This window comes from Schistocerca piceifrons, chromosome 5, assembly GCF_021461385.2.
Source record: "Schistocerca piceifrons isolate TAMUIC-IGC-003096 chromosome 5, iqSchPice1.1, whole genome shotgun sequence".
NCBI classification, from domain to species: Eukaryota; Metazoa; Arthropoda; class Insecta; order Orthoptera; family Acrididae; genus Schistocerca; species Schistocerca piceifrons.
The window spans coordinates 682,176,639-682,194,526 of record NC_060142.1 but is presented as its reverse complement, the minus strand read 5'-3'; the positions used below and the strand labels follow the sequence as shown (position 1 = coordinate 682,194,526).

At 41.9% G+C, this 17,888-nt stretch overlaps 2 protein-coding genes and 1 non-coding gene across 3 annotated transcripts; 1 reads left to right on the top strand and 2 right to left on the bottom strand.

Moving 5' to 3' along the window:
* Positions 1 to 994: 994 nt before the first annotated feature.
* LOC124799201 (prostatic spermine-binding protein-like) lies at positions 995 to 1,636 on the bottom strand. Its single transcript, XM_047262735.1, has one exon. It carries the CDS (start codon positions 1,634 to 1,636, stop codon positions 995 to 997), a length of 642 nt encoding a protein of 213 aa, XP_047118691.1.
* Positions 1,637 to 1,732: 96 nt separating this feature from the next.
* Positions 1,733 to 2,507, bottom strand: LOC124799200 (prostatic spermine-binding protein-like). The gene is made up of 2 exons (XM_047262734.1): positions 2,373 to 2,507; positions 1,733 to 2,125 (listed from the first exon to the last, which is right to left on the bottom strand). The coding sequence occupies exons 1-2, from the start codon at positions 2,505 to 2,507 to the stop codon at positions 1,733 to 1,735; spliced, it is 528 nt and encodes a 175-aa protein (XP_047118690.1).
* A 3,226-nt stretch (positions 2,508 to 5,733) lies between these two features.
* On the top strand, positions 5,734 to 5,808 carry Trnas-cga. The gene has a single exon. It is a non-coding gene; the product is annotated as a tRNA-Ser (tRNA).
* Positions 5,809 to 17,888: the final 12,080 nt, after the last annotated feature.

Here is a 17,888-nt window from a genome sequence, read left to right as displayed (position 1 = left end):
AGTGAAATCTAATTATATTATTTTAAAGCTGGCGTTTGAATTTCAACGACACTCGGGCTCATTTCGGAAAAGGAAGGGACCCTGCTTGGCAATGCAATTGGGACAATGAGCAACAAAGGCTCATGCTAAGTTGCTGTAATTTTGCGAGGCAAATGGAACAATTTGAAAAGCTGAGGTCTGCCATACAGTTCTGAAACTTTACGTGCTTTTAGTCTTCCTTGTTGGTTGATTGAAGGTTTGAAGACCGTCGATCGAGGAGGTGGCGACAGTCACTCATTGTCGGCCGTCGCTGTTGCAGAAGCTGGATGTTGGCGCGCCTTCTTCTCGACACGGTCACCAGGCGAAACGGGCTCTTGATGTGCGCCAGCTAATGCTTCCCGTCCGCGACACCATGTCAGAAACTATCATCGCGAGTCGAGCGCAATTACATGCTGCCAAACCCCGAAAGCGCGGCAACTCGCGGGAGCGTCACACAACACCTGCTCCACTCGCTACTCCCGCCAGACCCTTTCTGCACCGCCCGCGCTTCACGCGGCAGAGTTCACACTACCAAAGATCCTACACACTTTGATTCTTCACACGACCTATCGATGTAATCGTTCGATAGCAGTTTTCCCTAGGCAAGACCCAGCGTAAAAATACAAATAATATTTACGAAACAAACCAATTAGACATCGACATAAATGCATAAAAATATATATATATATATATATATATATATATATATATATATATATATATAAACAGTAAAACAATTACAATATATAAAGAGACAGAAATGTCATATCTTGAGGTAACAAAACAAGGAAAAAAATAATAGTACAATAGATGGAAATAGGAGGATATGCATTTCCGGCATTACAACCTCCACCACCACTTCCGGGACCAGACCCACCAGTACCAGCAGCAATCCATCTTCGAGGGTATGTAATATAAATGGAGAATCGTAATCATTGTCATCATCATCATCATCATCATCAGATCCCGGACCGCTTCAGGGACCAGACCCTTCCACCTGTATCGGCATCAATCCATCCTCGTGGGTTTGTACTGTTAATGGAGAATCGTAATCATCGACATCATCATCATCTACCCCTCCACCACCACTTCCAGTACCAGACCTGTCCACCTGTATCGGCATAAACCCATCTATGAGGGTATGTAATAAATACGGAGAATCGTAGTCATCGTCATCATCATCATCACCACTTCCACCACCACTTTGGGGAACAGACTCTTCCACCTGTATCGGCATTAATCCATCTTCGTGGGTATGTAATGTTAATGGAGAATCGTAATCATCGTCATCTTCATCATCATGATCTTCATCATCATCACTTCCACCACCAGTTCGGAGGCAAGATCCCTCCACCTGTATCGGCATCAATCCATCTTCAAGAGTATGTAATGTTAATGGAGAATCGTAATCATCGTCATCATCGTCATCATCTTCATCATCATCACTTCCACCACCAGTTCGGAGACCAGACCCCTCCACCTGTATCGGCATCAATCCATCTTCGAGAGTATGTAATGTTAATGGAGAATCGTAATCATCGTCATCATCGTCATCATCTTCATCATCATCACTTCCACCACCAGTTCGGAGACCAGACCCCTCCACCTGTATCAGCATCAATCCATCTTCGAGGATATGCAATGTTAATGGAGAATCGTAATCATCATCGTCGGCATCATCATCATTATCATCATCATCATCACCACTATCACTTCAGGGACCAGACCCTTCCACCTGTATCGGCATTAATCCATCTTCGAGGGTATGTAATGTTAATGGAGAATCGTAATCATCATCATCATTATCATCATCATCATCATCATCACCTCCACCACCACTTCGGGGACCAGACCCTTCTACCTGTATTGGCATCAATCCATCTTCGAGGGTATGTAATGTTAATGGAGTATTGTAATCATCATCATCATCATCATCATCTTCATCATCACCACCATCACTTTGGGGACCAGTCCCTTCCATCTGTATCGGCATCAATCCATTTTCGGGGGTATGTGATGTTAATGGAGATTCGTAATCATCGTCATCATCATCATCATCATCATCATCATCACCACCACCACCTCTTCTGGGACCCAACCCTTCCACCTGTATCGGCATCAATCCATCTTCGAGGGTATATAATGTCAATGGAGAATTGTAATCATCGTCATCATCATGATCATCATCACATCACCTCCACCACCACTTTGTGGACCAGTCCCTTCCACCTGAATCGGCATCAATTCATCATCGAGCGTAAGTAATGTTAATGGAGAATCGTAATCATCATCATCATCATCATCATCATTATCATCATCATCACCATCACCATCATTTTGGGGACCACACCCACTTGTATCGGCATCAATCCATCTTCGGGGGTATGTAATGTTAATGGAGAATCGTAACCATCATCATCATCATCATCATCATCATCATCATCACCACCATCACTTCGGGGACCGGACCCTTCCACCTGTATCAGCATCGATCAATTTTCGTGGGAATATCAGATAGATTATATAATGGTAAGACAGAGATTTAGGACCCAGGATATAAGTTGTAACACATTTCCACGTGGAGATGTGGACTCAGACCACAATCTATTGGCTATGACCTGTAGATAAAAACTGAAGAAATTACAAAGAGTTGGGAATTTAAGGAGATCGGACCTGGATAAACTGAAAGAACCAGAGTTTGTACAGAGTTTCAGGGAGAGCATAAGGGAACACCTGACAGGAATGGGGGAAAGAAATACAGTAGAAGAAGAATGGATAGCTTTGAGGGATGAAGTAGCGAAGGCAGCAGAGGATCAAGTAGGTAAAAAGACGAGGGCTAGTAGAAATCCTTGGGTAACAGAAGAAATATTGAAATTAATTGATGAAAGGAGAAAATATAAAAATGCAGTAAATGAAGCAGGCAAAAAGGAGTACAAACGTCTCAAATATGATATCGACAGGAAGTGCAAAATGTCTAAGCAGGGATGGCTAGTGGACAAATGTAAGCAAGTAGAGGCTTGTCTCACTAGGGGTAAGATGATACAGCCTACAGGAATATTAGAGAGACCTTTGGAGATAAGAGAACGACTTGTATGAATATCAAGAGCTCAGATGGAAACCCAGTTCTAAGCAAAGAAGGGAAAGCAGAAAGGTGGAAGGAGTATATAGAGGGTCTATACAAGGGCGATGTACTTGAGGACAAAATTATGGAAATGGAAGAGGATGTAGATGAAGATGAAATGGGAGATATGATACTGCGTGAAGAGTTTGACAGAGCACTGAAAGACCTCTGTCGAAACAAGGCCCACAGAGTAGACAACATTCCATTGGAACTACTGACGGTCTTGGGAGAGCCAGTCCTGACAAAACTCTACCATCTGATGAGCAAGATGTATGAAACCGGCTAAATACCCACAGACTTCAAGAAGAATTTAATAATTCCAATCCCAAAGAAAGCATGTGTTGACAGATGTGAAAATTACCAAACTATCAGTTTAATAAGACACAGCTGCAAAATACTAACACGAATTCTTTATAGACGAATGGAAAAACTAGTAGAAGCCGACCTCAGGGAAGATCAGTTTGGATTCCGTAGAAACACTGGAACACGTGAGGCAATACTCACCTTACGACTAATCTTAGAAGAAAGATTAAGGAAAGGCAAACCTACGTTTCTAGCATTTGTAGACTTAGAGAAAGCATTTGACAATGTTGACTGGAATACTCTCTTTCAAATTCTAAATGTGGCAGGGGTAAAATACAGGGAGCGAAAGGCTATTTACAATTTGTACAGAAACCAGATGGCAGTTATAAGAGTCGAGGGACATGAAAGTGAAGCAGTGGTTGGGAAGGGAGTAAGACAGGCTTGTAGCCTCTCCCCGATGTTGTTCAATCTGTATATTGAGCAAGTAGTAAAGGAAACAAAAGAAAAATTTGGAGTAGGTATTAAAATTCATGGAGGAGAAATAAAAACTTTGAGGTTCGCCGATGACATTGTAATTCTGTCAGAGACAGCAAGGGACTTGGAAGAGCAGTTGAATGGAATGGTCAGTGTCTTGAAAGGAGGATATAACAAAAGCAAAAGAAGGATAATGGAATGTAATCTAATTAAGTCGGGTGATGCTGAGGGAATTAGATTAGGAAATGAGACACTTAAAGTAGTAAAGGAGTTTTGCTATTTGGGGAGCAAATAACTGATGATGGTCGAAGTAGAGAGGATATAAAATGTAGACTGGCAATGGCAGGGAAAGCGTTTCTGAAGAAGAGATATTTGTTAACATCGAGTATAGATTTAAGTGTCAGGAAGTCATTTCTGAAAGTATTTGTATGGAGTGTAGCCATGTATGGAAGTGAAACATGGACGATAAATAGTTTGGACAAGAAGAGAATAGAAGCTTTCGAAATGTGGTGCTACAGAAGAATGCTGAAGATTAGGTGGGTAGATCACGTAACTAATGAGGAGGTAATGAATAGGATTGGGAAGAAGAGAAGTTTGTGGCACAACTTGACAAGAAGAAGGGATCGGTTGGTAGGACATGTTTTGAGGCATCAAGGGATCACAAATTTAGCATTGGAGGGCAGCGTGGAGGGTAAAAATCGTAGAGGGAGACCAAGAGATCAATACTTTAAGCAGATTCAGAAGGAGGTAGGTTGCAGTAGGTACTGGGAGATGAAGAAGCTTGCACAGGATACAGTAGTATGGAGAGCTGCATCAAACCAGTCTCAGGACTGAAGACCACAACAACAACAACAACAAGAGAATAGAAGCTTTCGAAATGTGGTGCTACAGACGAATGCTGAAGATTAGATAGGTAGATCACATAACTAATGAGGAAGTATTGAATAGGATTGGTGAGAAGAGAAGTTTGTGGCACAACTTGACCAGAAGAAGGGATCGGTTGGTAGGACATGTTCTGAGGCATCAAGGCATCACCAATTTAGTATTGGAGGGCAGCGTGGAGGGTAAAAGTCGTAGAGGGAGACCAAGAGATGAATACACTAAGCAGATTCAGAAGAATGTAGGTTGCAGTAGGTAATGGGAGATGAAAAAGCTTGCACAGCATAGAGTAGCATGGAGAGCTGCATCAAACCAGTCTCAGGACTGAAGACCACAACAACAACAACATGTAATGTTAATGGGGAATCGTAATCATCGTCATCATCATCATCATCATCACTACCACCACAACCTCCAGCTCCATCACTTCAGGAATTAGGCTCTTCCACCTGTGCCAACATCAATCCATCTTTGTCTGCTCTTCCTGTGTCCTTTCGGCGAATAGGCCTGTATGATAATGAAATTTTCGGAATACGTGTATTGTCCACTCAGTCTAAATGCTGTTCCTAGTTGCTTCAATACTCGTCCATCTTTTCTGTATTATAAATATTTGTAATTGACCAGCGGTAAGATGTTCCTATCGGAGCACAAAAAATGTAAATATGTTGCCGTATATTTAAAAGATTGACTGAAAACAGGGCTATTAGCCGGCTCATTCTGCCTTCCTCAGCACGTTTAAAAATCTTCCAAAAAATTTGGCATGTGAATACATTTACGCTTTTTTTAACTTGCAACTCACCTCAAACTCCTACTAGCTATGAAACTTCCTGGCAGATTGAAACTGTGTGCGAAGGTTCGCAGGAGAGCTTCTGTAAAGTTTGGAAGGTAGGAGACGAGGTACTGGCAGAAGTAAAGCTGTGAGTACCGGGCGTGAGTCGTGCTTCGGTAGCTCAGTTGGTAGAGCACTTGCCCGCGAAAGGCAAAGGTCCCGAGTTCGAATCTCGGTCGGGCACACAGTTTTAATCTGCCAGGAAGTTTCATATCAGCGCACACTCCGCTGCAGAGTGAAAATCTCATTCCGGTTCCTACTAGCTAACTTAACTGTAAATGACTCACACCTAGTCGGTCATACTCATCCACTCGCTACTACCCTTTGTCACTCACTCATCTAATCCAAAATATTGTCATTATCTCTTAGTGTAACTCTGTCATTGTCTATAGTTTCACATTGGCTAGCAAATAGTCACCGATGTCGCCATAACCCTGGGCAAGGGACTCTTTACAGCAACAACACGAGGAAGCAGAGGACGAAGACAAAAATGAACAACACTCTTGGGCCTCCAAATCTAACACCGCTGAAAAAAAAAATCCGATAGAAAAGAAAACAGAAGAGGCCCGACGCAAGTATGTAGTGACAGTGTAAATCATAGCTAAGGGCTCATGTAAATGACGACCACATATTCCGAAGATGGAAGCCCCGTAGAAACATTGCTCTTTGTCTGGTCTGTCACCTGCTGGCCAAAGAATCGCCCTACCCATGCGAAATACACGAATGAAACGGGGAATGTGGGGATCAGATAGTGGTACGAGAAGTATCCTCCTTCACATACCATCAGGTATCCCTCAGGTATAGTCTAATATCTCTATCTCGTATTTCACGCTCCGTCGGTTGGCTAGTAGAGTGCGGATGTAGACGATGTAAATGTAGACAAACTGGCATGAGTGACCTTGCCAGGAACATGGCTCCCATCAACATAGCTCTGTGGAGTTATGAGACTTACAAACCTCATCTCGTTATGGTGACATTCCATGTTCAGTGCTAGTAGACTTCTCTTTTTGCCATTTTGCCAGTGCGACTCGGCTTTTTATTTCCTCCTTGCTCCGTCCGTCATGGCTTATTTTTCTGCCTAGGTAGCCAAATTCGTTAACATCATCTACTTCTTGACCGTCAATCATGATTTTAAGTTTCTCGATTTTCTCATTTCTGCTACTTCCCGCCACTTTCGTCTTTCTTCTATTTATTCCCAGTTCATATGCTGTATTCATTAGGCTGTTCACTCCATTCAACAGATATTGCAATTTTTCTTCACTCTGACACACGATACAATATTATCAGTGAACCTAATCATTGGTGTTCTTTCACCTTGACTTTTAATGCCACACTTGAGCCTCTCTGTTACTTCCATCTTGGCCTCTTCGATTTATTGATTGAACTGTTGGGGATAAAGACTACATCTTACACCCTTTTTATCCGAGCTTCGTTCTTGGTCTTCCACTCTTATGATTCCCCCTTGGTCCTTGTACATGTTGTATATAGCCCTCTCTCTGTGACTTACTCCTATTTTCATTAGTACTTCGAAGACCTTCCACCATTTGACATTGTGGAGCGCTTATTCCAGGTCTACAGATCATAAGAACGTACCTTGATTTTTCTTTAGCCTTGCTTCTATTATTAACCGCAACGTCAGAACTGCCTCCATGCTGCCCAGCTGACAGTCATCTAACACATCCTCAGGTTACTTTGTCATTGTTCCATATATTAATATTGTCAGCAACTTGGATGCTTGAGTTGTTAAGCTAACTGTGCAATAATTCTGACAGTTGTCAGCTCTTGTAGTCTTTAGAATTTTGTGGATTACATTTTACAAAAAGTCTGATGATAAATCGCCAGTCTTATACATTCTACACACCAACGTGTATAGTAAACAAGCTTTCGTGTTTGAGATTCAGCAGCATGCACTACACTATAGGCTAAATCATTTACAATACATTTTAGGTACTTTAAAAAGACTATTGTGTCATCTGCAGATAAGAAAAATGTTGAATAAACTCTCTTCGTTAGTTACACAAACTGATATAAACACTGTGCAACACAGTTAAACGACTACATTTTAAACTCCGTAACTGTCTCCCAATGCGCCATAGAACTTAGAAACTTCGCTCAGAGGTGGCTACAGCCCTCCTCAGTGACAGAAGAAAGTTGTGGGCACCTTTAAGCCAAATTTCGAAGGTCTGCATAGCAAAGAGAGACAACTGCAGTGTTTCAAAAACCTGACTTTTTACTTCTGTTGCACGGTGTAGTAGGACCCAGAACAGCCCCCTGAGGCATCCCTACCATTGAAACCTATCAGACAGATTAAATGTGCTCCACGTTTTTGGTGACTAATGAAGGAAACCGTTACATTGGCTACTTTATACTTATGAAATTAAATTCAGCTTTCCTCTTGGTATCTAGACTGATTAGACCCACCAGGAATTCCTCTCCTGTGCCAACCTCCCAATTTCGGAATAGCTCTTGTAGCCTACTTCCTCAGTTATCTGTTGGATCTATTCTAATCTCTATCGACCACTTCAATTTTTTAACCTCTACAGGTTACTCTAGTACCATGGAAGTTATTCCATGATACCTTAACGCATGTCCTGTCATTCTGTTCACTCTTCTTGCCAATATTTACCACACTTTCCTCTCCACCTCGATTCGGCGGAGAACTTTCTCATATCGGACCTTATCGGTCTCTTAATTTTCTATACCTTCTATGACACCACATCTCAGAGTAGTCTATTCTTTAGTTTTTCGACTTTCCAACAGTGCTTTGCTCCAAGCACACATTCTCAGAAAATTCTTCCTAAAATTAATGCTAAATTTTGATATTAGTAGACTTCTTTTGGACAGGAATTCCCCCTTTCCCTGAGTCTACTTTTTATGTCGTCCTTGCCTCATACGTCTTTTGTTATTTTGCTTACAAGGTAGCAGAGTTCCTGCACTTTGTGTATTCATGGGCTCCAACTTTCAAGTTCAGCTGCCAGAATGATATTCCACTCTGCAACTGAGTGTGCAGTGATTTAAAATTTCTTGCCAAATTAAATCTGTGTACCGGACTGGGACTCGAATCTGGGAACTTCGACTTATATGTCCAGGTGCTCTAGTAACTCAGCAGTAAAACTATGAGTGCTGGTCGTGAGTCGTGCTTGTATAGTTCAGTCGTTGTATCCCAGCCCGGCAGGTAGTTTTGATGTTAAGATTATCGACAGTCTCATTTCTGCTACATCACATCGCTTTCATGTTTCTTCAGTTCGTTGTTATTCGACTGCGTGTGCTCATTGGACTGTTAATTCCATTCAGCGTGCCCTGCAGTTATTCAGTTTCACGGAGGACAGCAATGACGTCTGCAAATCAGCTATGCAATGATATTGCAAATACCAGTAAACCAAATCGGTAGCTCAATCAAACAAAGTTATCTAGTATCAGAAGGAAGGAAGCGGAATAGGGAATGGGGTCTCGTCGACGACGATGTCATTGGAGACGGAGCACAGTCTCGAATTGTTTTTGTTACTGATCGTGATGAAAATTTTCCATGTTCTTTCTAAGGAGCAATCCCGACATTTACCTGGAGTGATTTGGAGAAATAACGGACGACCTCAGTCTTGATGGCCGAAGGGAGATTTGAACAGCTTTCCTCACTGATACGAGTCTGGTGTGCTTACCACTGCTGTAGCTGCTATCCAGAATTTATCATTTAGTCCTGCAATCGTGTAATACACAAATTAATCTACTGCATCACTCTATAAACTGGTTAGTGTAATGCAGGCGTAAATTAAAGAATATCAACTAGTTACAGCAGTACATTAAGATATACACTCCTGGAAATTGAAATAAGAACACCGTGAATTCATTGTCCCAGGAAGGGGAAACTTTATTGACACATTCCAGGGGTCAGATACATCACATGATCACACTGACAGAACCACAGGCACATAGACACAGGCAACAGAGCATGCACAATGTCGGCACTAGTACAGTGTATATCCACCTTTCGCAGCAATGCAGGCTGCTATTCTCCCATGGAGACGATCGTAGAGATGCTGGATGCAGTCCTGTGGAACGGCTTGCCATGCCATTTCCACCTGGCGCCTCAGTTGGACCAGCGTTCGTGCTGGACGTGCAGACCGCGTGAGACGACGCTTCATCCAGTCCCAAACATGCTCAATGGGGGACAGATCCGGAGATCTTGCTGGCCAGGGTAGTTGACTTACACCTTCTAGAGCACGTTGGGTGGCACAGGATACATGCGGACGTGCATTGTCCTGTTGGAACAGCAAGTTCCCTTGCCGGTCTAGGAATGGTAGAACGATGGGTTCGATGACGGTTTGGATGTACCGTGCACTATTCAGTGTCCCCTCGACGATCACCAGTGGTGTACGGCCAGTGTAGGAGATCGCTCCCCACACCATGATGCCGGGTGTTGGCCCTGTGTGCCTCGGTCGTATGCAGTCCTGATTGTGGCACTCACCTGCACGGCGCCAAACACGCATACGACCATCATTGGCACCAAGGCAGAAGCGACTCTCATCGCTGAAGACGACACGTCTCCATTCGTCCCTCCATTCACGCCTGTCGCGACACCACTGGAGGCGGGCTGCACGATGTTGGGGCGTGAGCGGAAGACGGCCTAACGGTGTGTGGGACCGTAGCCCAGCTTCAAGGAGACGGTTGCGAATGGTCCTCGCCGATACCCCAGGAGCAACAGTGTCCCTAATTTGCTGGGAAGTGGCGGTGCGGTCCCCTACGGCACTGCGTAGGATCCTACGGTCTTGGCGTGCATCCGTGCGTCGCTGCGGTCCGGTCCCAGGTCGACGGGCACTTGCACCTTCCGCCGACCACTGGCGACAACATCGATGTATTATGGAGACCTAACGCCCCACGTGTTGAGCAATTTGGCGGTACGTCCACCCGGCCTCCCGCATGCCCACTATACGCCCTCGCTCAAAGTCCGTCAACTGCACATACGGTTCACGTCCACGCTGTCGCGGCATGCTACCAGTGTTAAAGACTGCGATGGAGCTCCGTATGCCACGGCAAACTGGCTGACACTGACAGCGGCGGTGCACAAATGCTGCGCAGCTAGCGCCATTCGACGGCCAACACCGCGGTTCCTGGTGTGTCCGCTGTGCCGTGCGTGTGATCATTGCTTGTACAGCCCTCTCGCAGTGTCCGGAGCAAGTATGGTGGGTCTGATACACCGGTGTCAATGTGTTCTTTTTTCCATTTCCAGGAGTGTAGTTTTCCTTGCAATTATGAACCATTTTTTAACGGCAGTGCTTGTTTTGCCCTGAAGCACTGGATTATTTTTCTTTTCCCTAGCTACCTCGTAAATGGTTCCCATATTAGTTTTTATTTCTATTTTAATAATTCTTTGCTGTGGTATTTGAATACATCATGAGACCAATCGGAGATAATGTAGGGCCTATAGATACGGCATAGAATTTTGTTCTGTAAATGTTTCTCAACTTCTCACATGTTGGAGACGGTAAACGTAGTGTTTTCTTTAGCATCAGTATCTGAGTATCAACCTTAAAAGGAAATGTATCAACAAAGTACCAAATATTGGTTACTCAAATTTTAAATCTCTGTTGAGTTAGAACACACAGCAGCTTGAAGATTTTGAATTAGGGGATGAAAAGCCCCTCCACAGAATTAACGTGCACAGTAAAGACTGTAGAACGAACATTGCAAAACAAAATTCTAGATCAATAGTAACATGTTGGTAGACAAGAAGACCACAAAATTTGATGGGAAGAAACTTGAGAATGTGTATGCTGTCTAACAGAAAAACTGGGTCAAGGTGATGAAAAAAAAATAGAACTGACATGGCAGGTAAAACATTTATAAAGCTTAAAAACCATGTACGTTGACGTGATCTTCAGTTAAGCATCCGTTGGCGATTCGTAACGACTTAAGTCTTCGTAGTAATACTGTAGCCATAGATGCTTGCAGAATAAAATCAAGCTCGACAGTAGAAAGGCTGAATAATTTGGAACGTGGATGTACCGTTGTAAGCTAAGAATTCTATCAACGTTTGACATACCCACAGTGAACTATTCCAATGGACTCACAAAAATCGGAAGTCCTGACTACCATCAAAAGCAGAAAGCAGCGTAGCACTTTACAGTCTGATATCAAATCAGTAGGTTGTATATACAGGTTATATCAAAATGAACATACAACTTTCAACAATCTGTGGCATTTATTACACTCAACTTACAATGACAAATAATACAGCAAACGAAAGAGAAATACAAACACTTTTAATTGTTTACCTGCACGCGAAAAAAGTATGGAACGACCAATAGTGGCTGAAGAAAGTGTTGAAAGAGTGAGAGAATTTCAAGCGAAAGCCCAAGAAACCAGTCATAATGCTGGTCGTGAGTTATTTATTCCAGCGATCACCTTGAGGTGATTTGAGGAGACGCTTACCCCTCGTTTGCGGATGTTACATGCTCTAAAGCCTACAAAGTATGGTTTACGTGCCAACTTTTCAAACTAAATGTTGCTGCAGGACGATGAAGATTTTTAAGATCGTCTCGTCTGCACATAAGTGCAAATGTGAACACGAATATTGTGCGTATTTGGGAATCAGCAAACCCCCACGAGATTGTACACTTGCAGCGTGACTCCCCTAAACTTAATGTTTTTGTGCCTAAGTCAGGAGGGAAGTTTATGACAGGCCTTTCTCTTTCTGTGAAGTAGCTGTAACTGGTGTTTCTTGTCTTGCGCTAGAAGTATGTCTCTTCCCTCAACTGGGAGAATCCGAACCACAGAACTGTATTTGGCAGCACGATGATGTGGCCGCCTCACAGGCATAACTCAGGATGTGGTTTGGTTAAACGACTCTGTACCAGATTGTTGGATTGGCCGCAAGGGGCCGGATGACAGAACTTGTTTTGCGTGACTTCCACGTTCTCACACAATCCCACGCCACGGGATCTTTGCTTTTGGGGATTCATAAATGAGCATGTGTATCTGCCTAACCTACCAGCTGATCTACCCCACATTAGAGACAGTATTTTTGCAACAATTATTCCAGACAAATTTAAAGGTTTGGAAAGAAGTAGGCTATCGACTAGAAGCATGACGGATGACGCTCACATTGAACATTTGTACAAAAACTTGTCTGAGTTGCTCTTTCATTAGATATATTGTTGTGGTCTTCAGTTCTGAGACTGGTTTGATGCAAATTTTCATGTTACTCTATCCTGTGCAAGCTTCTTCATCTCCCAGTACCAACTGCAACCTACATCCTTCTGAACCTGCTTAGTGTATTCATCTCTTGGTCTACCTCTACGATTTTTACCATCCACGCCACCCTCCAATTCTAAATTGGTGATCCCTCGATGCCTCAGCACATGTCCTACCAACCGATCCCTTCTGCTTGTCAAGTTGTGCCCCAAACTCCTCTTTTCCCCAATTCTATTCAATACCTCCTCATTAGTTATGTGATCTACCCATCTAACCATCAGCATTCTTCTGTAGCACCACATTTCGAAAGCTTCTATTCTCTTCTTGTCTAAAATATTTATAGTCCATGTTTCACTTCCATACATGGCCACACTCCATATAAATGCTTTCAGAAACGACTTCCTGTCACTTAAATCAATACTCGATGTTAACAAATTTCTCTTCTTCAGAAACGCATTCCTTGCCATTGCTAGTCTACATTTTATATCCTCTCTACTTCGACCATCATCAGTTATTTTGCTTCCAAAATGGCAAAACTCCTTTACTACTCTAAGTGTCTCATTTCCTAATCTAATTCCCTCAGCGTCACCCGACTTAAGTCGACTACATTCCATTAGCCTCGTTTTGCTTTTGTTGATATTCATCTTACAGCCTCCTTTCAAGACACTGTCCATTCCGTTCAACTGCTCTTCCAAGTCCTTTGCTGCCTCTGACAGAATTACAATGTCATCGGCGAAACTCAAAGTTTTTATTTCTTTTTCGTGGATATCATGCCTACTCCGAACTTTTCCTTTGTTTCCTTTACTGCTTGCTCAATATACAGATTGAATAGCACCGGGGAGAGTCTACAACCCTGTCTCACTCCTTCCCAACCACTGCCCCCTTTTCATGTCCCTCGACTCTTGTAACTGCCATCTGGTTTCTGTACAAATTGTAAATAGCCTTTCGCTCCCTGTATTTTATCCCTGCCACCTTCATAATTTGAAAGAGAGTATGCCAGTCAACGTTATCAAAAGCTTTCTCTAGGTCTACAAATGCTAGAAACGTACGTTTGCCTTTCCTTAATCTTTCTTCTAAGACAAGTCGTTGGGTCAGTATTGCCTCACAGGTACCAACATTTCTACGGAATCCAAACTGATCTTCCCCGAGGTCGGCTTCTACCAGTGTGTCCTTTCGTCTGCAAAAAATTCGCGCTTGTGTTTTGCACCTGTGACATATAAAAACTGTCAACGCCTGTTTCCTTTGGGATTGGAATTATTATATTCTTCTTGGAGTCTGAGGGTATTTCGCCTGTCTCATACATCTTGCTCACCAGATGGTAGAGTTTTGTCAGGACTTTATATCATTTGTTATATTAGTTATAAATGTAATCTTAATGTATTTAACGTTACAGAGCCTTAAAACCCGTATATTCATTGTGAAACACTCTGTATATATGGGCATCTTCGTGAAAATGGAGCATTTACAGATTTCTTTCTTGGTACAGCACTACTTTCACAAGAAATGGGAACAAGCGCTTTTGTGATGATTCGGTAAAAATACATACAGCTTTATGCAGCAATAATTTTAGCTTTGATCTACCATAGGTCTCTGTGTGCATACAAAAACAACAAGAGACAGACTATGGATCCACCTACTTATTTATTCCCAAACTAGATTCATCGACAAATGTCGCCATCATAAGCAGGTCCTTTGATCTTAAAACATGCAATGTTAGCATATTTATAAAACATAGAACACACAGAAACAAAGCAGGCTACACCTCATCAAGAAAAAACTGATGATACACACTACCATGCAATATCACATACAATTGGAAAGTCTTAAGAAAGTAAGTGATCTTAATAATATTCAGAACAAACAAACAGTTCAAAAAATGTTAAGACCAGGCAAAGGAACCTCATACAAATTTAGCAATGCTGGAATATACTAATTCACATGGTACTCCTGTGAGAACTAATACACCGGACAAACAAGCAGAAATTTCCGAAAGAGGTACACAGAGCATATGAGAGCTTTAAAGAGTGACTGCAGACATTCCGCATTCGCAGAACACGTAATGAACAATAACCGTAGCCCCACTAACATCGAAAGTCATCTATTCATTCTGAAATATAGCTACAGTCTATACCGACAGCTAACAATAAAAGAAAATTGTTACATAAAAAGGCTATAGTGGAAGGGACAAACACAATAAACGAAAACATAACATTTTGCAACAACACACCCTTTGCCGCTCTGAGAGAGCTGACACTGGACACAGAATAGAAAACACACACACGCTAAAGAACGACTAACCCATACCTCACAGAGAAATAAATAAGGAATAGAAGTCGTCAGAACTCAGAACTTTTCGCGACATGCGATACTTTTCTCGCGACACACTCGAACGGCAAAATAGCGTAATATTCTGGGTTGCGAACGAAGTGCGAAAGATATGTTTTTCCGTGTAAAAATAAGTAGCTGCAAGCTGTCCAAGAACGTGAGCACACTACATATCACGCAACAAACTGGTACACATAAAAGCTTTGTCCACAACACTACCGCAATCCGAACTGTATAACGCTGACGTACATGAGTTCACGTTTTTGTATTCTTTTACTAACAGTCGCTCACACAGCTGCAGATGACATGATGTATGCCGAGGGAAACGGAAGCAGAAAAACACAGAAAACATGCTGCCAACAATAACAACAATTTGAAAACAGTATTGTGACGTGTATAAATAAGGCATTATAAAAGTATTCAGAGAAAACATTAATTAAAAATCACTACGTATGTGGTAAAGTTTTACAGTGTTTTATAACCATACTATATCTGAATGTTTTAGAATTAAAAAAAACCACTGATAATGGCGATATATGTCGCTGAAACTAGTTTGGGAACAACCAAATAAATGACATAAGTGTTTCGCATCAAAGTGGATCCAAAATTCCTACATTCTTATTTACCTTTATGCAACTTATCATAAAAGTATTGACGGAAGGGAAACATGGCCGTAGGCGAAGAAATGCGACGTGAAAGCTGAATTTTCTATGTCGTTTAAACATCTAGGGGACAGCCACCCAGGTTAGAATAGCTGAAAAGAGAGAAGAATACTACGACTACATGAGTTTCCGACCTGTAAGACGATGGTACTCAAAGATGATTAACCTACGTATGTACCAAGGAAATACCTCTAGGTTTAAAAGAAAATTGCTGGAACACACGTACTCACATGCATTCATTTTGATATGTACAACCATTGCTTACAAATTTGTACAAATAGAGAGAATTGTGTGTAGAAATGACATCAAAAGGTTAATCAGCCCAAAGATTTAACAGTATTCTATACTAACTACATAATCAAATAACATACAGCTAAGGAATCGTGACATGACACCAAATTAGCTCTAAGACAAAGAGAAAAATTCCACAGGCTTTTCGAAACTTACCACAGGAGATTAGAGTGACAAACACACATGTTTTAAACACATGCTAATGTTCCTTGTCAAACCAATAAGAGGTATATAGATATATGGGCATCTACGTGGAACGGTTACAGTGGCACCTGCTGCGTAGATCAACGTAACTTTGCCAAGATTTTGGAATAAGTGATTTTGCTGCGATTTGATAAAATTGCAGGGAAACAGAACTTGCTTAATCGCTCTTTCTTCTTTCATCTTACATTTGCAGGGAGGATTAACCTTTACACTTATCCGGTGTAAACAGGAAACAGCTGAACCGTGGATAGTGCGCATTCCTACTGGGATAGTATGTGTGTCTTAAATTTTCGAAATTATCGAGGTTTTCTAATTGTGCATTTTGATCTTTATGACAGACAAAAATGTGCCAACTGTCTGTTTTTGTGACCATCTGACCGGTGGGATGTTCATGATAGGGCTTTAGACAGTAGCGTCCTTCGCCAATTGATTCTCCTTGACATTGTAAACCAGACCTGTATGAGCTTGGGCCCCTACAAAAGCAACGTACTTACCTCTTCTGTTTCAGTTTAGTAGTGTTTCTTGTACCATTATCCAGCTTAATGAAGCTGATTTTATTGTTACATTTGAGATTTTCGATTGACTTATTTTGACAGTTTTATAATCTGTGTTACATTTGAAAATGTTTCCCATAACAACACACCTATTCTTCATGGTCACTGAGCGTAAGAACCGCTTTCGCATTATGAGCACATAACTGCACAACTGTTTGTATGATATGGCTAGCAAGAAATTAGGTTAGGGGTAGTACGATTTCGTTTTGATAAACTAAAATACGAGCAGGTACACTGACTGTGGCAGGTGAGAAACGGGAAACCAAGCCCGTCAGTGATACTGGTACAGAGATCTGAGACTCTGCTGGTCAAGCGGACTGTTGTAGGAGTCCTCGGTTTATTTGGGGACGGTAAACATTTGTTTCATTGTCAGTTTGATTGCATCCTGCGCTCACTCATTATGAGAATCCTAATGAAGTCCGAAACGTTTAATTAAAATTTACTGTTAATCTATAGGCCAATTAACATCTAAATAAAAGTACCGCATTTAATTTAGAGAATTGTTGATGAACGATTTGTATGGACAGCTCCTCATTTCCTAATTGTAACCGTTGGCAGTGCCATCGTTCACAAATCAAAACAGCTACTAATTTACGGAGCTCAGTTCTGTTTATGTGACAAAGCTATTTATTATTTTCGTTAAATGTCTGATATCTCTTTTTCACAGTGACAGTTACACATTTCAGTGCGGCAAAGACTTATGATGAATGTAAAATCGTCTCATGTGTTTAATATTTTATTTTGATAACGGTTAACTTACCGAAGAATGCTGAAGATAATATGGTTAGATCATGTAACTTATGAGGAAGTATTGAATGGAATTGGGGAGGAGTTTGTGGCACAACCTGACAAGAAGAAGGGACCGGTTGGTAGGACATGTTCTGAGGCATCAAGGGATCACAAATTTAGCATTAGAGGGAGACCAAGAGATGAATACATTAAGCAGATTCAGAAGAATGTAGGTTACAGTAAGTACTGGGAGATGAAGAAGCTTGCACAGGATAGAGTAGCTTGGAGAGCTGCATCAAACCAGTCTCAGG